The sequence below is a fragment of the Salvelinus sp. IW2-2015 genome, linkage group LG37 (genome assembly GCF_002910315.2).
Source record: "Salvelinus sp. IW2-2015 linkage group LG37, ASM291031v2, whole genome shotgun sequence".
Taxonomy (NCBI): Eukaryota; Metazoa; Chordata; class Actinopteri; order Salmoniformes; family Salmonidae; genus Salvelinus; species Salvelinus sp. IW2-2015.
Window position 1 is genome coordinate 12,058,379 of NC_036876.1, and position 24,256 is coordinate 12,082,634.

Genomic DNA, 24,256 nt, shown 5'->3' on the forward strand with positions numbered 1-24,256 from the left:
TAAACCATCAAAGCATTTTTTTGTCACGGTCAAAGTGTCTCGCAACGGGTAGCAACGGGTAGCAACGGGTAGCAACGGGTAGCAACGGGTAGCAACGGGTAGCAACGGGTAGCAACGGGTAGCTCACAGCTTTATTATTGCCCCGGCTTGCAGGAGAAATGTACATTTGGGTTCGCTTGCCTATGTCCCGTCCCCCTGTCCCGTTGAGTGGTAGAGGGGCTACAGTCTCGTTAAACCAGTGCTGAGACGTTAGCTTGGGCCCTGGCTGAGGCTGTATAGTATACATACTGTAGTGCAATTACCGAGTTGGCTCTAGCGCAAAAACGCCACCACAGACTCCCTAAGATGGCCTATTAACTACACAGACGACAGAGTGTGTGTATCCTGTGTGTGTGTGTGTGTGTGTGTGTGTGTGTGTGCTGGGACGCAAAGCTAGCTAGCTCCATGTAAACACTGCATGACTAATGAATGGGCCATGTGGACAGGGTTGAGACGATCGAAACCTTGTTAATAAACCGGTGAAGTGGGAGCTTTGACAGTGTGCGGGCCTTCTTGTTCTATACTAGTATTCTTTATTAGCCCAGCACCTATGTTTTTAAGAATACGAGTGCCCCATCAGATCAGCTGCCCAGGAAATGGAAGTGAGAATATCAATAGGATCTGATGGGCGGCCCTCTTAGTTGTTGAACGTTACCGTGTGATCTGGGCTTCTGCGGCTGTAAAGGAATGGAGCTGTTTCAGCCATGGTTGTAATGTGTCATATGGGATTTGGGGGGTGACATGTTCGCTTTTCCTTCGTCTTTGTCCTCATTGTCTTTCTGCTGCCACTAGTTTTCTTTCGACCCCCAAAACTCAATACTCATACTCTGTCTCTTCCTGTCCTCTCTTCCTCCATTTCTCTGTCCCCTCTGTCTCCCTCTCTCTCTCTCTGTTTGCCTCCGTCTGCTTCTCAACACTCCACCTCTCCTCTCCTTCCTCCATTTCCCTTTCCCTATCCCTGTCTCCACCCCCTTCCTCCATTTCCCTCCCCCTGTCTCCACTCTCTCCTTGTCCGCCAGAGGAGCCCAATCTGGGCCTGTGTTCGTCAGGGAGAGACAGCAAGGCGAGCTCGCCGGCCCGTGAAAACGACACATCAGCCATTAGTGGAGCAAAAAGGACACATACCAGGAAGAGCAGGGCAATGACAGAGCCATCCGTTAGAGTGGGGAAAGCTGGGTTAGCCCAACAAAGCATCGGCTGACTGGGGAGCGTTAAGGAGGCTTAGATCATATACTTTGTCATCGTGGTACGTGGTTGAGTAACTCGTTCGTAATGACTTCTTTCTCCGGGTTTTGCTTTTCGTAATAAAAGGTTATTTGGGATTATCATGTACGCCCGTATAGGCACAAGGCAATATAGCAAAGCTGTTCAAATTTGGGAACATCTCTGAGAAATGTGGAAGAACTGTTTATTGCCTATAAAAACACACGGCAGGACTAGGACTTGTGTTATGACTTGGTGCGGCGCATGTCAAGCAATAAACATTACGCTCGTTAATTATAAACAGCGCCGCGGTGGAGCGCCATACAAACAGAAACACCAGCTATCTGCTAGAGCTGAATGTGCCTCTGGGCACCAGGACGCCTACAGACGTTCCTCAAGACGGCTGTCTATTTCACAGCACACAAAACAACACCCGCTAAGGAGCCTTGTCATTACACCCTTCTACACACGGATGTCTAGTCTGCCTAGAGGCCAGTAGAGAGACATTGATATGGAATACACATTGAGTGACACATACATGCGTTCTAGACACACACGCAGAGACGGAGACAGGCACGTAAAAATATGAGCAGTACATATCCAGTTTAGGTTACACCGATCTTACGTTTAACTAGCTCAGGCACAGAGAGTAGCTAAACCGCAGACCACCAGGAAAGAGGTCATCAGATACAACACTGGCAATGGCCCAAATGGAACCATATTCCCCATCTAGGGCACTACTTGTGACCAGGGCAGATAGGGCTCTGGTCAAAAGTAGTGCACTGTATAGGGAAAAGGGTGCCATTTGGGATGCATACACAACGCGTAATGGAACGCTACAGGGGTCACCGAGCTCCGTTCCTAATAGTAGAGCCAGTGGCAGCATCCTACAGAGCATTCACTTTGGAAGGGAAATCTTTCGGTATTGATAATGGTACTAGCGTTACTACTGTCGCATTATACACACAGGACTTTGGAAGGATGAAGTAGCTAGCAGCATTGATCTTTGTACACTCCACACTGTCTGATCTCCTCTTCTACTCCCCTTCTCCAAACCGATGGATAGAGTACACAGGCAGCCCCTGACTGCTTTGATAACGCCGTATAGAGATAATTAAGCTCATTTTCCACCCATTTATTGAATTTAGCGAGGCTGAAATCAAAGGACTGTGGCTCCGGCTACGCAGCGCGTTGAGGAAAGGATGATGCTGGGAAAAGTCCCAAAAGGTAAACAAACAACGGGTGCCCAAACGCGAACATTCAATTAGATAAGACTTGATTGGTGTTTGCAGTGCGGCAGCTAGTAGCATAAGACGCCCACATCTCTCTAGTCTACCCTTACACCCCCTCAACCCCCCCCCCCCGGCACCCTCCGCCTCTTCTTTTCTCTCTCTCTCACATCCCTCTTGCTCTCCGTCTCTCCATCTTTCTCCATCCCTCTCTCCGAGAAGCTTTTAGTTCCACGCAGTAATTAGCACTGTTGTTATTGGCTGAGGAGAGAAAGAGAGAGAGAGAGAGAGAGACACAGACGAGCCTTCGTTTTCAAGTGTGGTGAGTTAGGAAGATGGAGGGAAAGAGAGATGGGAGAAAGAAAGAGGGGGAGGTAGGTAGCTGGTATGAGAGCAATGTCCTTAGGCATTGGTTGTCAAAGGTAGGCTGTCAGGCCAAGAGGTTTGTGTGATTGATCTCAGGTAAGCTTCTGAGGACAAGGAGGGTGATAATGAACAAGCTATTTGAGAGAAACCCAATGTTAATGTTACTTCTAGCTTAACGTCTTTGCCATGCAACACCACGCAAGTCTTTTGAAATGACAGAAACAGCCACAGCTTGTTAGAACTGCGCCTTACCTAACCTAACCTTATAGGCTCAGCACGGTCAATCTGACATCTGGATGCTGCCTCCGCAGAAAGAGCATTCATACTTCTTGCGCTTGGCGGACCACAGCAGAACTGTTGTGAAGGAAGTTGTCAAGGAAGAGAGTTGGTGTTTCTACAGGACCTCCCGCCCTCACCTACCGTCAACCAATCGTGTCAACGCGGAGGTATTACGGAGCCAAACAGAGCCCTCTGCATGGTTCCGTAACATGGGAGGCGCCCGGCGATGCGGCACAGAGCTCGATTTGGCCTCCACAAGCCTCCAGAGGCTCCGCGATTGCGTGACACCCTCTGTACGAATTCTCCGGATCGTATTGCCAGCACAAGCATAAATTGAGCCTACTTGAAATTGCAGATGTGTGTTGTTTGAACTTTTGGGACTATTCCGTTTGTTCAAGTTGTGTCAGGTAAGCTCAATCAATATAGCATTTCTCTCTGGGCGCCTGGATCCTAATACTATTCTAATGCTACACCACCACACAACTGCAGCATACTGCTAATGTAGCGGCGCTGTATTACATTACAATGCACGCGGCTTGCGGCTAATTAATAGACGGTATGGGCTGTGAAATTGGAAGAAACGATTCCCTCTCTTGGAGGACACAGGCCTGTTATTACAGCTTATTGTGGGTTGCGTGGGGACTGGGCGGCATTGTGACAACATACGGACTGTGTGTGACTGTGTGTCTACAGTAGTTGACCTAATAGCTCTATCTCCCGTTGTTCCCCAATTGCCACTTCCAGGATTGGTGGATCGAGTGATCGTTACATGTTGAGATTAGTGCTAGGAAAACTTAGCCTTTGTATGGGGACGTGTATACTAGACACACGGGTAGTGCGCGCTCACTCGAACACACACGCACACAGGATAACAACATGTTGAGAGGGTGAGGCAGGGTAATTGAGGCAAGCAATTTATTTGCGTTTATTCCTTCGATGCCACAACTGTCTGGCTACGTGTGATTGGTCTGGATGGATGTGATTCATATTGCCTCTAACAATGTGTCTGGGCTTCGATCTGTGATTTTGCTTTAGAAGGAATCAAAACGCCCGTCTGGATTGCTCTAATGGGGTATACTAGACTTGTTAACGGGTTCGTTTGAAGTCCTGCATGTCAATCTTTGGCCAAACAGAGAGTACGTAGCTACAGAAAGTTTGTATGATTCTGTAGAGAGGAATAACTACTATGAAACAGTCATGACCCTTGTTCCCCCCCCCCCCTCACCTGGGAGAAGTTATAAAGCACATATCTAGGATCAAAGTTTCAAATGTTCTGCCTGCGGCTATGGAACCCTGACCTGTCCACCGGACGTGCTACCTGTCCCAGACTGCTGTTTTCAACTCTCTAGAGCCGCAGGAGCGGTACAGATACTCTTAATGATCGGCTATGAAAAGCCAACTGACAATTACTCCTGATAATTATTTGACCATGCTGGTCATTTATGAACATTTGAACATCTTGGCCATGTTCTGTTATAATCTCCACCCGGCAAAGCCAGAAGAGGACTGGCCACCCCTCATAGCCTGGTTCCTCTCTAGGTTTCTTCCTAGGTTTTGGCTTTTCTGGGAGTTTTTCCTAGCCGCCGTGCTTCTACACCTGCATTGCTTGCTGTTTGGGGTTTTAGGCTGGGTTTCTGTACAGCACTTCGAGATATTAGCTGATGTACGAGGGCTATATAAAATAAACTTGATTTGATTTGATTTTGATCAAAGTATAATCACCATTTGTGGGGAAAATCCCAAACCCCCCTCCTCCCCACTCCACCCAGTTCCCTTCACCTCTCCCACTCCACCCAGTTCCCCCTCACTCCTCCCCACTCCACCCCAGTTCCCCCTCACCTCCACTCCCCCAGTTCCCCCACACCTTAGTTTCCCCTCCTCACCTCCTCCCCACTCCACCCCAGTCCTCCCCTACTAACCTGTGTGACACTGTCCCTCATGGTGGGTGAACGCTGCTTGCGGGTGGTGGTGGTAGCCATGGTCGTGGTTGTCTCCATGATGGTGGTGGACATGTCGGCCAGCGGCGTGGTGCTGGTGGTGTCCGTGGTGAGCACCGAGGGCACGTCGCCCACTAGCCGCAGGTTGCCCTTGGCCTGCACATTGGGGTCGCCCTCGGCTGCCAGCTTGAGCACCTGCAGCCCGTTGTAGTAGAGGCCCGAGATCTGACCCTGGAAGTGACGGGCCTTGTCGCCGCCACCACCACCGATCTTGATGAACGCCTGGCTGTTGAAGATGGTCAACTGTCGACCTAGTGGAGGGAGGAGAGAAAGTCGGGGAGATGCAGAAAGGAGAAAGAGGGAAGAGAGAGGTGGGAGATAAAATGAGGGTAGGCGAAAGAGAAAGGGGGTGAAGATAGATAGGTGGGGCAGAGAAACAAAGAGAGAGAAGAAGAGAAAGAAAACAGCGGAAAGAGGAGAGAGAAGCGGCGAAGGAAGACACCATCAGTCTTTGTCTCTTCGTAGGCTGCACAACACACATCCAAATTCACCACACTCACACACAGACAGACAGAGTGAAACAATGGGGGACAGTATCCATCACATGGGGGGATTTTCCCCTGGTAACGCGTTAAGGAGATTGGAACCTTGCCTGAGCCGTGCTGCTACAGGTGGCGGCCATTATGACTCGACTCCGACACACGCGGGCCACCCAGTTTCACAGCAGAGCCTGACGAATGTGGAAACTTGGCAGTCTAATAGATTGCAGGGTGTAGCCGTGGGCTGACCCTGAGGCTGGGGGCTGGGTGGAGTCGCATCGCATTCTCCACAGAGATGGAATACATTACAGAGCCCGGTGTCATCGACCCCAATGCACCTGAGACACAGCACAAATTATGAAGTGCCTCGGACAGACAAAAACAAAAAAGAAGCCCATCCCAAAGTATGGAGATGGAGAAGCCGTTTAGGAAAAATAAACCACTTTGGAGGAAATAGTTTAATGTTTAATTCAACAGCGCTCTCTCGTCTGGTCCTCCAGTCATTACTATGCATCTGGATTGGACAGATGAGGGTTCGGCTCATTTGCATGTTCCATTACTAATGTGTTACCAGGGGTTGGTGGAGGGGGGTGATCTGAAGATCCCTTTTTTTTTGCTGATATCAATCCTCTTTTCTTTCCCCTCTGCTTCCCTCACACTTGTTTTCACAGTGGATGGGGTGTCATGCTGGGCCAATCAGGTTGGATATCAGAAGTGATGACCCTTGACCACATTATTAATGGGCCTCCCGGGGGGGTGTGGTGGGGGGAGAGGAGGATTACTGTAGAATATTGTTTCGGAGGAAGTGGGTTAAAATGAGACTTGATGAGGTAATTACTGCAGAGAGGGGAAGGAGCAGAGGGGAAGCCAAATTGGCCCTCTTTATGGATTAATCAATGCCTGTTGGGAGAGTGTGTGTGTGTGTGTGTGTGTGTGTGTGTGTGTGTGTGTGTGTGTGTGTGTGTGTGTGTTGTGTGTGTGTGTGTGTGTGTGTGTGTGTGTGTGTGTGTGTGTGTGTGTGTGTGTGTGTGTGTGTGTGTGTGTGTGTGTGTGTGTGTGTGTGTGTGTGTGTGTGTGTGTTGAATAGATCGTGCACACTAGTATGTGTGGGATGGACTCCCCAGTGATGACAGATCATGGTAATGGAATACTTTGAGTGTGTGTGTGTGTGTGTGTGTGTGTGTGTGTGTGTGTGTGTGTGTGTGTGTGTGTGTGTGTGTGTGTGTGTGTGTGTGTGTGTGTGTGTGTGTGTGTGTGTGTGTGTGTGTGTGTGTGTGTGTGGTGTGTGGAATGTGTGCAATTATAAAGATTATGTTTACATTTCTACCTTACTGTCCTCTACATTACAAACCCCTAGAGGATAGACTTCAATCATTTAGAGGACAGAAATGGAAAATAGCTCCCATTCCCTTTCAATTAAGAGACAAAACATGACTTTCTTACTGGCTTAATAAGGTATTGTGCGCATGTCTGCGTGTGTACGTGTGTGTGTGTGTGTATGAGCATGTCTATGCCTGTGTGTGCATGCTGTGTGCATAAAGCCTCCAGTGAGACAGTCCATTACACATGCCATCATGAGATGTGATCATTAGGTCCATCTGAACCCCAATAGGGATACTCTCCCATCCCCTAACGATGACACTTAAAAGGAAAAATCGACTCTGAAACTATATTTTGGTATTTGTTTCATTAGTCCACTGTTAATACAGTCCTAATCTCAGTTACACAGAAGTAAATGTCATTTCACCCGTGTTTATCATGGCCAAAAAGCACATTTCATGAATTTTTACAATATTAGCCAATTTTGACTTTTTGCCGATGGAATCTGGTGGAAACCGTTTATCATCTGCAAACGGACATGAAAATCATTGCACCGGTTGGAGCACCGTTTTCGCCCAATCCTGATTCGTCCAAATAATCAATGACGAAAACCCCAAACCAGGAACTACTGCCTTGACAGATTCTCGCCATTTCATCTGTCCACGAGAATCTGTCCACGAGAATATTTCTGTTTTTGTCAGCAGTCAAGTTTTCAAGATATTGGACTTTCAAGAAGCAAAGTGTCACCGGCCACATCATCACGACGATGCAAAACGCATCACGTCATGAAAACTTGACCGCTGACATGCAACAAAAATGTGGGACTGTATCAACAGTGGATTAATGAAAGAAATACCAAAAGATAGTTTTTGAGTGGAGTTTTCCTTTTATGTAAGGCATATGCGCTTTTACCATAATACCGTAGCTCTCGCTCACTGTTATCTCTGTGAAGATGCTGCTCAACATGTTTTGTTGGGGAAAGTGATAGTGGTGAAGGGAAGCGAGAGACTTGGTAGAGGATGGACATCAGCAAGGAAAATTCGTCAGAACATTGGCACGTACTAGGTACAAGTGTGCGCACATACACACGCTAACACGTACTATACACGTGCACGCGCACACGTTGAAGCGTACACACACCACATGTTGTTCACACACGCTTTCAGCCCCTGCACACACCCACACACTCACTCTTGATCTCCTCCCACACACGTACTCGGCCCCCCACTGTGAGGGAGGATCATCTCTTGTCCTTGACCAGAGGACGGAGACACACACGTCAGCCCAGTGGCTCTCCTGTTTCAGAGGTGCTGTCTCAGCAACCCTATCTCTCCAGGGGAGGTCCAGACTCCAGATAGGCAGACAGCAGAGGCGAGGACACGGTCCGTCTGTCTCAGAGCCTGGATATTAAATCACCTCTCAGCTTACCACGCTCTACCGTGGCCACCCAACCACTCCTGTACCTAACATTCTCCCCTGTGAGTATAGTGATGCTCAGTGAGAAGACTGAACTGAGATTTTCTTCTTAGAGGCAGGAGTTTTATCATGATCAGGTCGCGCGGTCAGGAACAAGTCTTGTTCCAAATGAGTGCAGTGATCATCAGAAAACTACTAAGTTGAAATATGGAATTTCCAGTAGCTATGTGGAAGCTAGGGAATACTCTATACAGCCGAGTGATACTTTTAGCCTGTTAAAGTATTGTTGTACACAGTTATGTTGTACCGTGAGAAGTTAGTGCGTGTGCTGAGAGGAAGTGAACTAAAACAGTCAACTATCCAACACTTGAGAGGTCCTTGAAGACATTCTATTACCTCCTGAACATCAGTCAGAGGAAAAAGTGCCCTCCGGAAGAGAGAGGGAATCAGTGTTTGTTTGTGTGGCTGTCTGATGGAGAGGATACTAACAGGAGTTGATGAAGTTATTGTTTTGGGGCCTGCCGGGTCAAATTGAAACTGACGTGTCACTTCAGGGGCCATTTAGGCTGGGGTGGGGGGGGTTTAGAGGAAGGGAGAGGAGAGAGGAGGAGGAGAAGGGAAGGTCTTGGCACGACTGGCAATCGGACAGCTTAAGACACAACGGGTGTGTGTGTGTGTGTGTATTTGTGTGTGCATAATAACTTGCGTGAGCTGTCAGATGTGTCAGGGAGGCGACCTTTACGTGCGTTACAGATGGCCTTTTGGAACACCACATTTTTTCTCTCTCTCTGTGTGTGTGTGTGTGTGTGTGTGTGTGTGTGTGTGTGTGTGTGTGTGTGTGTGTGTGTGTGTGTGTGTGTGTGTGTGTGTGTGTGTGTGTGTGTGTGTGTGTGTGTGTGTGTGTGTGTGTGTGTGTGTGTGTGTGTGTGTGTGTGTGTGTGTGTGTGTGTGTGTGCGTGCAGTGTTTGTCCTCTCAGTGGACAGCCCCTGGCTGGAGGTGCATTGATGAGGGTTTATTGGACCAATTTGTGTCTTGAATCAGGTGGCAGTGGTCCGGTCTCCCTCTCTCCCTGGGCCCTTATGACGATGGGCACTATTTGGCCTTAGGGCCCAGGGCTGGGCTGGCACAGAGACTCTAAAATCTGGGCTGAGAAGACAGCCACTAGCTGGTCTTCATTAAAACACTTATTCAGGAAGACACACACACTACTACCTAATTAACTTCAGCCCTGTCAACTGTAGAGTGATGGACGTCGCTCTGCACTAAAGGAGCTTAAGTCACTTAGGTGACGGTCTCTCTCTCCCTCCCACTCTCTATCCCACTTGCTGTTATATGATATTGTCTGCTCTCACTTTCTGTCTAACTATATCTCACTGTCTTTCTATCTATTTTATATTGGAATATTTTCAGAGTAGCTTCCCCAACACCGCTCTCTGCCACCAGCTTCCTCTCCCTCTTCCTCTATCACTAGAACATGGCTGTATTGTGTGTTATTCCTGGGTGTCTCGTCCCCTGCTGAACGCACATGGATGTTTTGTGTTCTAATCCGTGTGGGAGAACATCCAGTCAATTTGACTGACAGGGGATGACGCTAGCTAGATAGCGGTGGGGATAAGAATAGCACTACGGAAAACATGTACTGTGGACAGAGAACATGCTAGAAAGCAGAGAGAGAGAGATAAACGAGGGATTTAACGGTGAATAAGAGGGAAGGAGGAGAATTTCTGTATGCAGAGTGAAGATGACAGCCAAACAGATAGCTTAGCATGTTGTTATGTAAATCTTTTGAGCTAGAGAGAGAAGTCTGCATTGGAGTGTCATAACACTCCGGCCTCATCACGACCCTCTCCAAGGCCTCTCACATGGGATCTGTCATCAGTGGCACAACCTGGAAAATAGTCCCAGTTGTTTGGTTGCTCGTAAAAACAAGACAGGATCAGGGAAGAGTGACCATTGAATTCTTTGTCACCTCCCTGACCAAGGCCCTTCTCCCCCGATTGCTCAGTTTGGCCAGGTGGCCAGCTCTAGGAAGAGTCTTGGTGGTTCCAAACTTATTCCATTTCTCCAGTTCTTGGGGACCTTCAATGCTGCAATTTTTGGTACTCTTCCCCAGATCTGTGCCTCGACACAATCCTGTCTCAGAGATCTACGGACAATTCCTTCGACCTCATGGCTTGGGTTTTGCTCTGACATGCACTGTCAACTGTGGGACAATATATAGACATGTGCGTGTATTTCCTAATCATGTCCAATCAATTGAATTTACCACAGGTGGACTCCAAGAAACATCTCAAGGATGATCAATGGAAACAGGATGCACCGGAGCTCAATTTCAAGTCTCATAGCAAAGGGTCTGAATACTTTTGTAAATAAGGTTTTTCAGTATTTTTATTTAGATACATTTGCCAAAATGTCTAAGAACCTGTTTTCGCTTGGCCATTATGAGGTATTGTGTGTAGATTGATGAGGAAAAGCATTTATTTAATCAATTTTAGGCTGTAACATAACAAATTGTGGGAAAAGAGAAGGGGTTCTGAATACTCTCCAAATGCACTGTATGTGATGCTCTCTCTGTGTTGCTAGTCGGAACTAGGAATCTCAGAAATGTTCGAATTGCTAACTGGTTGTAGTTACACGCATGCCGCGTTCAACGAATCAGCATGTCGGAAATTGAATTGTTGAATTGTTCTCAGCAATCTAATTTCCCAATTGTTTACCCCACTTATGAAAATATATTTTCACCTAGGGCCCGGGGCTCAGCTGGGTTGGGTTTAGAAACTGGGCTGGGATAGGAGGGTGACAGACACTACTGTAGCTTTTCCTCATTGAAACAGTCAATAGGATGACACACACACTAATTCCCAATTAACTTTAGCCCTGCCGACACTAGAGTGATGGACCTCCCTCTGTGATGAAAGAGTCCAAGTCACTTACGTGAGCGTCTCTCTCTCTCTCAATTTAATTTAAATTAAATTTAAATTTAAATTTTTAAGGGCTTTAATTGGCATGGGAAACATATTTTAACATTACCAAAGCAAGTGAAGTAGATAATACATTTAATTAAAAATAAAATTAACAGTAAACATTAGCCATTTCAAATGTCATATTATGTGAAAATAGTTCAATTACAAAAGAGAAAATAAATAAACATACACATGGGTTGTATTTACAATGGTGTTTGTTCTTCACTGGTTGCCCTTTTCTTGTGGCAACAGGTCACAAATATTGCTGCTCTGATGTCACACTGGTATTTCACCCAATAGATAATATTATAATATTATGGGAGTTTATCAAAATTGGGTTTGTTTTAAAATGCTTTGTGGGTCTGTGTAATCTGAGGGAAATATGTGTCTCTAATATGTTCATACATTTGGCAGGAGGTTAGGAAGTGCAGTTCATTTTCCACCTCATTTTGTGGGCAGTGTGCACAGAGCCTGTCTTCTCTGGAGAGCCAGGTCTGCCTACGGCGGCCTTTCTCAATAGCAAGGCTATGCTCACTGAGTCTGTACATAGTCAAAGCTTTCCTTAAGTTTGGGTCAGTCACAGTGGTCAGGTATTCTACCACTGTGTACTCTCTGTTTAGGGCCAAATAGCATTCTAGTTTGCTGTTTTTTTGTTGATTCTTTCCAATGTATCAAGCAATTATCTTGTTGTTTTCTCAAGATTTGGTTGAGTCTATTGTGTTACTGTCCTGGGGCTCTGTGGGGTGTGTTTGTGTTGTGACCAAAGCCCCAGCACAAGCTTGCTTAGGAGACTCCTCTCCAGGTTTCTCTCTCTGTAGGTGATGGCTTTGTTATGGAAGGTTTGGGAATCGCTTCCTTTTAGGTGGTTGCAGGATTTAACAGCTCTTTTCTGGATTTTGATCACTAGCGGGTATCGGCCTAATTCTGCTCTGCATGCATTATTTGGTGTTTTACGTTATACACTGAGGATATTTTTGCAGAATTCTGCATGCAGAGATTCAATTTGGTGTTTGTCCCATTTTGTGAATTCTTGGTTGGTGAGCAGACCCCAGACCTCACAACCATAAAGGGCAATGGGTTCAATAACTGATTCAGGTATTTTTTGCAAGATCCTAATTGGTATGTCAAATGTATTTATTTATTATTTTTGATGGCGTAGAAGGCCCTTCTTGCCTTGTCTCTCAGATCGTTCATAGCTTTGTGGAAGTTACCTGGAAGTTACCAAGTTAGCTGATGTTTTGGCCAAGGTATGTATACTGTTTGTGTGCTCTAGGGCAACGGTGTCTTGATGGAATTTGTATTAGTGGTCCTGCCAACTGGACCTTTTATGGAACACCATTATTTTTGTCTTACTGAGATTTACTGTCAGGGCCCAGATCTGACAGAATCTGTGCAGAAGATCTATGTGCTGCTGTTGGCCCTCCCTGGTTTGGGACAGAAGCACCGGATCATAAGCAAACAGTAGACATTTGACTTCAGATTCTAGTAGGGTGAAGCCGGGTGCTGCAGACTGTTCTAGTGCCCTTGCCAATTCGTTGATATATTTTGAAGAGGGTGGGGCTTAAGCTGCATCCCTGTCTCACCCCACGGCACCATGGAAAGAAATGTGTCTTGTTTTTTTGCCAATTTTAACCGCACATTTGCTGTTTGTGTACATGGATTTTATAATGTTATGTTTTTCCCCCAACACCACTTTCCATCAATTTGTATAGCAGACCCTCATGCCAAATTGAGAAAAATATTTTTTGAAATCAACAAAGCATGGGAAGACTTTGCATTTGTTTTTGTTTGTTTGTTTGTCAATTAGGGTGTGCAGGGTGAATACGTGGTCTGCCATACGGTAATTTGGTAAAAAGCCAATTTGACATTTGCTCAGTACATTGTATTCACTGAGGAAATGTACGAGTCTGCTGTTAATGATAATGCAGAGGATTGCTGTTGACGCATATCCCACGGTAGTTATTGGGGTCAAATTTGTCTCCACTTTTGTGTATTGAGGCCAGAGCTAAGAATGGTGTTAAAGAGTTTAAGTATAGCCAATTGGAATTTGTGGTCTGTATATTTTATAATTTCATTGAGGATACCATCAACACCACAGGCTTTTTTGGGTTGGAGGGTTTGTATTTTGTCCTGTAGTTCATTCAATGTAATTGGAGAATCCAGTAGGTTCTGGTAGTCTTTAATAGTTGATTCTAAGATTTGTATTTGATCATGTATATGTTTTTGCTGTTTGTTCTTTGTTATAGGCCCAAAAAGCTTGAAGAAGTGGTTCACCCATACATCTCCGTTTTGGATAGATAACTCTTCATGTTGTTTGTTTAGTGTTTTCAATTTTCCAGGAAGTGGTTAGAGTCTATGGATTCTTCAATTACATTGAGCTGATTCTAACGTGCTGTTCCTTTTTTTTCCTCCGTGGTGTATTTCTGTATTGTTTTAGTGATTCACCATAGTAAAGGCGTAGGCTCAGGATTCTGGGTTTCTATGTTTTTGGTTGGATAGGTTTCTCAATTTATTTCTTAGGTGTATGCATTCTTCATCAAACCATTTTTCATTGTTGTAAATTTTCTTCTGTTTTCTGTTTGACATTTTTAGATTTGATAGGGAAGCTGAGAGGTCAAATATACTGTTTAGGTTTTCTACTGCCAAGTTTACACATTCGCTATTACAGTGAAACGTTTTGTCCTAATAGTTTTTTGGTAGGTTTCCACATTACTTTCCTTCCATCTATGGCATTTATTAATATTATTCAGTTCCTTTGGCTTTGATGCCTCATGATTGAGTATTGCTCTGGTCAAGAAGACTGTGATTTTGCTGTGATCTGATAGGGGTGTCAGTGGGCTGACTGTGAATGCTCTGAGAGACTCTGAAGTGAGGTCAGTGATAAAGTAGTCTACAGTACTACTGCCAAGAGATGAGCTATAGGTGTACCTACCATAGGAGTCCCCTCAAATCTACCATAAACTATGTACATACCCAGCATGCGACAGAGCTGCAGGAGTTGTGACCCGTTTTTGTTGGTTATGTTGTCGTAGTTGTGCCTAGGGGGGCATATAGGGGAGGGAATGCTGTCCCCTCCAGGTAGGTGTTTGTCCCCCTGTGTGCTGACGGTGTCAGATTCTTATCCAGTTCTGTCATTTAGGTCGCCACAAACTAGTACATGTCCCTGGGCCTGGAAATGATTGATTTCCCCCTCCAGGATGGAGAAGCTGTCTTCATTAAGTACGGGGATTCTAGGGATATAGGTAGCACACAGGAGGACATTTTCCTTGAGATAATTTATTTTTGAATTTCTAGCCAAATGTAAAATGTTCCTGTTTTGATTAATTTAATAGAGTGAGTTACAGCAGGTCTGCTCCATACCAAATTAGCATACCATCTTCCATTTCCTTCTCTCGCTCTCTCTCTCTCTCTCTCTCTCTCTCTCTCTCTCTCTCTCTCTCTCTCTCCCTGTATCTCTCTCTCTCTCTCTCTCTCTTCCATTTCCTTTTATCTCTCTCTCTCTTTGCTTCTCTCTGTAACTATCTGACCTTCCTTCTTTCTATGGATATCTTTCAGTATGTCACTCCCTCTTTCTGCTGATTGATTTCCTTTCTTCTTTCTCTCTCTATATACTTTTCTCTCACACTAGACCCAGGTCGTGGCTGTAAATGAGAACGTGTTCTCAGTCAACTTACCTGGTCAAATAAGGGTAAAATAATATGTGCACTGGAAGAGTGGAATGCCACAGGCTTTGGTTGTGACAGGAAATCCATTTATTTCCGGGGGGAGGAGCTTCATCTTGAATATCACACGCGGGTTGTCATTTTCTTGGAGAGGGAAATACTTTTTTGCGAGAGGAATCATTGAGACAGGTTGAATTGTTCTCTGGGTTGTAATGTCCAGATATGAAAATAGATTTGGGTTATATGGAACAACAGAATGATGAAATCAAACAAGGTGATGAGATTGAGATGGCACATTTCCGTAAGGGATTTCTTCGGGTGTGTTTTCATTAGCGAGAAAAAGAGCCAGAATCATGGTGAAATAATACTTCCTAATATTGGCCCTTCTATTTTAACTCTAGAAGGGCACCGGCAGTCATTTTGACTGCACATTCATTTAAAATTGAAATACAGTATCTCTGCCATTTTTTATTATTAAAGCCCCCCTCTGTCCTTGACTTTTCCTAAAAAAAGTACAGTATATTTAAACACAAGTATTGTGTTAGAATTTCGATATCACAAACATAATTTGTTTAATAAGTAGTTTAAGAGGACATGTCATTTTTTTTCATGGAGCGCCAAATCCTCTTACAGAGTAACATGAGGTGAAGACGTTTTGATTTCTATATAGTATCAGAAAGACCAGGTTCGGAGGTTTCCAAAACACTTACCTTTGCCAAATACCTCTCAAAATTGAAGAGATGAGTTGTCTTTCAAAATATGAATTTCTCCAACAATAACCGCTGTTCCATGTGCTCCACAGATGAGCATGCGGCAGCAGAGAGCCTACAGTAAACTAATGAAACTGCTATTGTGTTCTTTGAAACATATATCTTTTTTTGCATTATAATGTTACCCAAGACCTTCGTAAACACAACCAAAGGAAACATTTCCCCCGATAGCATATATGAAATGTATATATTAGACCGTCAAAATAACTGCTCATTGGCTCAAAGTGGCGTCCCCTGAGGCCCGGCTTTTCTAGTGACTTCTCTTTTTCATTTCTCGCTGAAATGAATGGAGACAGACAGGGCCATAAGACACTCATAGAGACTTTAGCCTAGCCGAGTGAAACGATATGAGGAGGGGAGAAGAGAAAGAAGAAGAGACTTCAGGGAGAATTGGAGACGTGTGAAATGACAGGAGAGAGGGAGGAAGACAAACGAGTGCTGGGCTTAAGGAAGATCACAGGCCCGGTAAAGGAGAGGAGCGACTAAGGGCAAGAAAAGAGTGTTAACCAGGGATGATGGAGAGAAGTAAAGGTCGAAGGAGAGAGTGAGAGGGAGAGAGAGATGATGAGAAATACATCAGGGGAGAGAAAGGAGGAGGGAGTAGGTGAAAAAATGGAGAGAGAGTGTCAACCAGTGATGGAGAGAAGAAAAGGTGGAGGGAGAGGGAAGGAGAGTGAAACCAGGGGAGAGAAAGGAGGAGGGAGTTAGTGAAAKAAYMYGAGAGAGTGTCAACCAGTGATGGAGAGAAGAAAAGGTGGAGGGAGAGGGAAGGAGAGTGAAACCAGGGGAGAGAAAGGAGGAGGGAGTTAGTGAAAAATGGAGAGAGAGTGTCAACCAGTGACGGAGAGAAGAAAAGGTGGAGGGAGAGGGAAGGAGAGCGAAACCAGGGATGAGAAAGGAGGAGGGAGTTAGTGAAACAGAGGGAGAGATAGAGGGTATGTGCATTGACATGCTAACTAAACCCATGTCTGAGTAATACAACTTCAGTGGATCATACAACGCAAGCGTCCCCACTTCCCTTTCTGGTTTCGAGCTAATCATACGGCTAACCTAGCAGCAATCGCTGGGGCTCGGCAGAGAAAAACCACGGGGCTCAGCTACTAGTTCCATGGGAAACCTGTTCACATCAACTGTATCACTGTTTCCCTCTCCACTGACCAGAAGAGAATCAGTGGGGCATAAGGCATCTACATCCGTGTATCCATTTCCATGTTTTCTTCTCGACGAGGGAAAAGATGAGCCGGGGACGGTAATTACCGGCTGAGCTGACGGAGCCGTGGAGGAGTGGGCAGAGTCCGTCCACGCTCGGCTGCCTAATGCACAGATTGCCTGTCTGAAGGCTTTGGTAATGAGAGCAAGCCTGCAACCTCCACTGGATGTGGAGGGGAGGGGGAAGCTCGAACACAGTTCAGACCCTTCCAAGTGGCTAAGGTGGGGGAGAGGTGGCAGGAGGAAGTGGGGCTGGATGTTCTGGATGGATGTTCTGGATCTAATGGCATTCCAGTGGAAGGGATCAGAAGGAGGGATTGGAAGTGGAGACTGGAGAGGCCTCTAACATCATTATGCTCCCTTTCTTCCTTAGCCTGTTTTATCTAGGAGAGAGGGTGTGACACACAGAAGTAGACGCTACCATCTTAAATGTTTTGCAGTGGCGACTCGGCTAGTGGGCCAGATGGATGGATTACCCAGGCTCCTCCACTGCGAAGGCACCGCTTGAGGGGTTTTTGATTGACAGAAGCTTGGAATGTTTACACCGAGAACCTTTAGTATCGCTTGGCCGTTGGCAAATCATTCCCTCAATTCCGGGATTCAACAGGGAATCTCAAGAAAAACACAGGCTTTTCTCCCTTTAACCCTCCTCTTTTCCCACCTCCGAGCCAAGACAGAATGAGGTGCACTGCTGACAGAGTTGATTATGAAGTGGGTAGTAGTTATCTCCTTAGCGCAAGGCGCTCTTTGCTAATTAAGTCTTTTGCTTTTTTTTTTAAGTAGGCGATTTGGTAACACTCTGAATTAATTGTGTTTGACAAAGGAAGGCGAGGGGCGGAATGCACCGTGACTTTAGTAGAGAAAGCGCTGCGTGAGGGAGTAGTGAGGCCCTCAGGGGCCAGGGGACGGTAGATAGAGACATACTGTGGTGGGGAGGTACAGGAGGACTTCAGACAGGGTACAGTACACTAGATAAAGCATGACAGGATGTAGTGGCTTTCTCTGCATCATGACATATCTGGAGAGATCGAGGAAGTTGGTGAGCTCACGACAGATCCTTTTTCTTCAGTCACTCCAGTTGCTATAGGGCCCTCAAACTCAACTCTGGAAGCCAGTTCCGCTGCGTTTTTTCATTGTTCCCCTAATCAGGGACTGATTTAGACCTGGGACACCAGGTGGGTGCAATTCATTGTCAGGTAGAACAGAAAACCAGAAGGCTCCAGACCTCGTAGGGTAAGAGTTGAATACCCCTGGTATAGATCATTTCATGGTAGGGAACGGCGAAATAACACAGCCAAAGTGCCCCATTATTTAAGCCAGTAGGAACCGGAGTCTCACGACCACTTTTCCCTCTACGAGTTACAAATACACAGTGTCTTCCTGTTTTTCCAACACAGCTGTAATAAAAGAGAAAGAGCTAATGAAAAGAAGCAAAAGAGGAGAAAGGAGCGTGTGAGCCAAATAAACTCACCATGGACGGTCTGGAGGGAGGTGCAGGGGCCACAGAGCCCTGGAGCACTGGTGAGGGGCCCGGGTTGAAAAATCTCTGTAATAAAGCCAGGCTCARGCATGGCCTGTCTGGATGGGCGCACCAGCCAGGAGAAGGTCGATTTGGGCCCAGGCATCATATCGACTAGGAGGACTCGATTGCTTTCGGTTAGGGAAAAAGGGGGCGCTTGAACCAGACCATTAAACACTGAACATTAAACCCAGCTCAATGGGTAGCTCGCTGGAAGCTGTCCAGGCACCACTGTTGACGCAAAGGCCTGTGTTGTGTTCCTTCCTTCCTCCTCCTTCCATCTCAGTTTCGACCACCTAAACAAGTCTCTGGATGTTCTCTTTGGGTTCTTAATGGCACCAGAGAGTTTGGTGTTCTCCCTAAATGTACGCCACACTGCTCCCATTTTAAACTGTAGCTCCGGTTATTCTTCTCTTCTCTGTGACTGGAGTATATTGGGGTAAAGCCAGGAAGTAAATATACCTCATTGGCTAAAAGTGGAACGTTTTACCGGTTTGAGAAGGAGAACAAGGGAAAATCGATTGTCCCTGGTTATTTGTAATCTCAATTTTGTCCTCCCTCTCCTCTCTCTCCCCAGAAAGATTAGGAAACCGTATCTCATTCTGGCTGTTCCAAAAGAAAAGAGGCCGCGGTGTCGTCGCAAGTTAGCGGCGCCAAGAAAACTGCAGAGGATGTGGAAGGAGAGCGATAGAGAGAGAGAAACAGAGGGAAAGAAAAGAGGGTGGGAGGGGTGGAAAACAGAAGAGGATTTTGGGTGTGACGGATATGAGGTGAGAGAGAGAGAGAGAGAGAGAGAGCAGAGAGAGAGAGAGAGAAGAGAAAGAGAAGAGAGGAGAGGAGAGAGAGAGAGAGAGAGAGAGCGAGAGAGAGAGAGGAGAGAGAGAGAGAGAGGAGAGAGAGAGAGAGAGAGAGAGAGAGAGAGAGAGAGAGAGAGAGAGAGAGAGAGAGAGAGGAGAGAGAGAGAGAGAGAGAGAGAGAGAGAGAGAGAGAGAGAGAGAGAGAGAGGGGAGAGGAACGAGGGAAAAGGAGGGCAGATCCGAGTGAGTTTGGTTGGATTGAGCTGTTAAAAACTTTTGGGTCTCTTATTTTTCCCCTCCATTGAGTCTGTATAAGTGCTGCCATTTTGGATTTATTTGGCAGGCACTGGGAGGGCCAGAGATGTTCTCTCTGATCTGCCTCAAAGTCTGGAGGAGAACAGAGAATGAGAGCTGCACATTGAGATGTGTGATCCAACAGCCAGCTCTGGGCTAGGGGAGATATTGTAATACCTACTAAGCCCTCTCTACTTCAGCCTATAAAGTTGGTTGGGAGCATTGATAAGRGTGTGTGTGTGTGTGTGAGTGTTACCTACCTTTTCCACTGCTTGATTCCACTCCGTACTTGACTTCATTGGAAGTCTATTGCTCTAAGGTAGCATGCAACCTCATGGAATCGTTAAGTTGCCAAATAAACCACTTCTAAGATTTTCAAAAGTGCGTGGACTGCTCTAGTTACCCCAGCTGTTTTTTTTWATATCAATGAGAGCAAATGTCCATTCTTTGTGGTTATACGGTTCCACAGACCTGACCGCACTGAACCCAGACTGACCATGAGTTCAGGAGACACACTGGGCTGACGTTTGTTTTCACTCCGGTCAAGACATCTGAAGCAATGAAAACCACAGATTCAGGGTTGTGGTCAGAGGGGTGTGGTCTGTAAGAGATATGAAGTCTGGACCATTACAGACCAGGCTGCAATATCCATAGGATAAACCCCCACTCGCTGTCATTCATACATCCATCCATACATGCATATATCCACCACCTTGAACAGACATTATCTTTCATTCAACATAGCAAATGACATATTATTTAACCCATTTTGGTTCATACAGTTATTACACAAACAGCATATTTTTTTATGTGCTAACATAGTGGAACAGTAAACGTTAAAGGGACCTTATAATCTCTTGTAACTTTATACTCAAAGAAGCATTTGAATAATTGCAGGTTTCATCACAAAACTGCAAAAATAATTAGATACCATGTTTAGAATTTTGGTGTTCAAGTTACCTGGTTCATTTTTAACCCTCTGAGTTTTACGTTTCGGGGGTGAGGAGGGGGGGGGGGGGGGGTATTCTGGCACCACTTCATCATGGCTTAAAGGGGTCCAGCACTTAGTTAGCTGTTTAGTTGTTATCCTGTCTAAGTTCTAGATTTGGGAGGAATTTCAAAAGTTCCAATTGAGCTCATTAGAGATGTTTATAACAGGATTATAACTGAGGGCTTCTTGGTTGTGTCCTAGCTACTGTCCAGAAGGTAAGACTATAGGAATCATTTTGGTGTGACTGTAAATAACATACTGGCCTTCTGTTCATAGTTTGGGTGAGGGGTGGTGTAGGGAGAGTCAGCCCTCAGTCGTTAGCATGGGTTGAGTTTGGTTTGCTGTTAGGTGGTTAGATTCTGCTTAGTTCAGGTCTTAGGATTAATCTCTGTCTGTTTCCATAGCAAAGTAACTTTGAACTTTAACCCTTTGAGTTGAGAAATGTCCTCTGCCTCCCTCTTTCCGTTCCCTTCCCTCCAATATTTGTTCATGGTAAGAGTGCCTCTATACTAACCTCCCCAGCTTCCTCTCGCATTGTTGATTCTGTGGTTCTTATTGTGTCTTGTCATCATTATCCTAAATCTGGTTGGCAATTCATATCAAGTCAACCTTATTAATGTATGAAAAAATYTGTACAAAACCCTTCAGTTGATTCTCGTTCTATCTGATATACTGATTCTATCCAATCCATGCTAAATGACCTATTAATCCAAATGAGATACAGTGAGCAGTTTACGGATTCTGTTTTTATCAAATAAACACGGGAACTCTGAATTTATCTTGTTTGACTCGCACATAAATACAAATTAATTTATTTGGAATCTTTCCCCGCATGTGTGATCACTTATAATACCGTTTCAAAGAACAGCTGGCCGCAGCAAATTAGAAGATGTAAAATGTGATGTGTTCATGACACTGCATCTATTATTAGTCATACAAACAGAATACAGACTTGGGTAAAGCCTTTAGAGCCTTAGAGATGCATGACTTAGACTAATCTACCCTCAAATTCCCTTAGCAAGTCGTATTTTACTGTGTTGTGACGGCTAACATCAACTCATTTAAAATCAGAGTCACTTTGACTAGCAGTCATGGAATAAGTAACATTAAAACTTTGCCCAGAGGCGAACTCTCAGTTCTTCTAAATAATTATTGTATGTGTAATAAGGCACATCTACACCTTATAGTTATCGTTTGTAATCCTGCTAGATGTGGACGGCCCATTATCGTGCTGTGAAAGCTGAGCTAGCTAGTTAGCTWGCGCTAGTTGAAAATGGCCAACATTATGGTGTGACTGAGGTAACTGTGGCCAGAGGGATGGAATGAAAAYGGGAGGGGAGGAGGAGGAGGAGCAACAAAGGCCACACCTCCATTTGGGGAGTTTCTTTTTATAGAATCAACCACCTTTCAGCAGCACAAACATACAACACAGGACAAAGACACAGAGGTCGGGGGACGTTTGGCACTCAAAGGGTTAAAGAATCGTCACTATTGGTCAGATCCAAATTGCAGATCGATCGTGCTCGTTGTTGTCGGGCAGAATAAGGCTGACACAGCGAATTGTAGGCTTATTAACAAAGTCCAACAGACACATTAAACAGTCCCTTTAACTTTTAATGACTTTCAGGTGGCTACTTTTCTCTGGAGTGTTCCAAAAATTATTAAGTGGTTGATGTTTCTTCCTCTAATTGTCACTTTTGTGAATAAGAATGTGAATAATAATCACCATAATTAATAAAACTTCACAAGACCAAACAACAGAAACACAGGAAGAGAAGCAGAAGGGAACCAATAGGATKTGTCTTTTTGTCAGGTTMGTTACTGGGGGGTTATGTTGGGGTTATTGGGAAGTTATGACTCTGAAGAGATGCAGCCCCATGTCAAGGTGCCTTGGACATGGTTCCCCTGTGCAGTGTAACCTACAACTGGCTCATTCGTTCAGTACCTTCATTGAAATGCTATGAAGAATGTGTAAGGTCATTACCAACATTGTAATATTAGTTAACCAGCTAGCTGATAAGGGAGGTGGATTTAGTATCAATTTGCCTACTTTCATAATTGCCAATTACAAGATAGAATGACCTGTATAATTACTTTCAGGGGGCTAGAACAGCAAATTGATACAGTATACAATAAAACTGTAGAGCGTGATGCATAGTTACCTGTTTGAATGTGTTACTAATGTATATTACTACTCAGTGACATAATTGAATGGTAAAGTTTAAGCCAATCACATTGAGACTGATTGGGTAAGGTCATAAGCCTTGGACATTGGACATATGTGAATCAGGGGAACTGTAAAGAGCCAATAACATCCACCTTTGTTGCGTGGCACTGCACCTCCTCCAGAGCGGTGGTTAACGGTGATTAAGTGGTTAGGTCATTAGTGGAGAGTTAAGGGGTTTTTAGTTACCTTTGTCGAGTAGCCACTCGTCAACTACCCGACCAAGTCGGTATGGGATTCTTTGTCTAGCAATAGCCAGGCGTTCATTATCAAAGTTCCCTTTAGAGAATTTGGAAAAGAGTGCAGGTTAATATCTGGAAGGTCAAAGGTTAAAGGTTAGAGAAAGGGCAACATGGCAAAACGTTTAGCAAGGTTATGTACGTTAAAATCAGCTTTAGGTAGTTTCAGGAAGTAGTAGCTTTTTGCGGACTGGTTTGGATTGGTTAGACAGCATTCTAGTTACCTCAGGTTTAAATGGTTGTTTTGGTTATGGGTCCGATAAGTTAAACATATTTATGAATAATTTAGAAATAGTATATTTGTATAATGGATAGCTCATACAGCCAATAGCTCAGTGGACAGTGAAAATCAATAGCATCAATGAAATCAATAGTAGCAATCTATAACATTTGTTAAAACCAACATGAAAAGCATTCAGTTACAGCAARGTCATATGCATTAACATCATCATTACATTATTCAAACATTTTCATGTATTCATCATCAAACCATTGTCATTTCCTGTTCAGAGACCCTTAAGCACATATTACTTAAACACATTACATGGTTAATACCAGGAAGACATTTTCTGCTTGAGATCCCACGCAACCATCCTTAGAGGCAAGTCTCAGTGCTCAAGTCTATCATAGTACATTAAGAAACTCCAAATCCCATAATGCAACATTAATCCCAACTTGTGCACTTTTGGGTAAATATAAAGAACTCTGTGGATTTGAGCTCTGCTGTTTCATACATACTGTACATAACCCATCAAGGCTTTTTTTCAGTTTAATAATCATCAACGGCACTTCATCATTTCCACCGTCTCGTCAGTGCGTCAAAAGCTCTTCATTGCCTTTCCATTAAACCGCATGACATCATTTAACCAGAGCTAAAATGATTATCTCCCTCATAATTTCAATCAGAATTAACCGCTGGATTGTACTGTTTAGGGCCGGGCTCTTCAGCGCTAGCAATAAAGCGATGCCTGGGGTGAGGAAATCATACAAATAAGTACCAAAAAACGCCTGAAAAACGGCATATTAACAGTCTGTGCTGTAATAATGTGCTACAAAATGGATGGTGTTCGAGCTGCAATAAGCAGGTAAAAGGTAGAGCGTAACGTAAGGGTGTAGGTGTAGTGGTAGGGGTGTAAGGCGTGGGTAGAGTGATCATGTGCCTATAATTCTTGTGTACAAAGCTGCTGTCCTCTCTCCCTCTATTCACCGCAGTGCTATATATATATATACACTCTGTTCTGCAGTACCCAGGCCCACTC

General features: G+C 44.9%; 1 protein-coding gene across 5 annotated transcripts in view; it reads right to left on the reverse strand.

The window, feature by feature from the left end:
• Positions 1 to 24,256, reverse strand: part of LOC111960288 (neurexin-2-like) — a 504,177-nt gene that overhangs the window by 18,862 nt on the left and 461,059 nt on the right. For 3 of the 5 annotated variants that reach the window (XM_070437965.1, XM_070437964.1, XM_070437966.1), the window contains 2 exons: positions 22,948 to 23,037; positions 5,036 to 5,364 (listed from right to left, as the gene is read on the reverse strand). In XM_070437965.1, the coding sequence (XP_070294066.1) occupies positions 5,036 to 5,364; positions 22,948 to 23,037 (419 nt within the window). The remainder of the gene's footprint in view (positions 1 to 5,035; positions 5,365 to 22,947; positions 23,038 to 24,256) is intronic. The other 2 variants (XM_023982225.2, XM_070437967.1) reach the window with 1 other exon arrangement.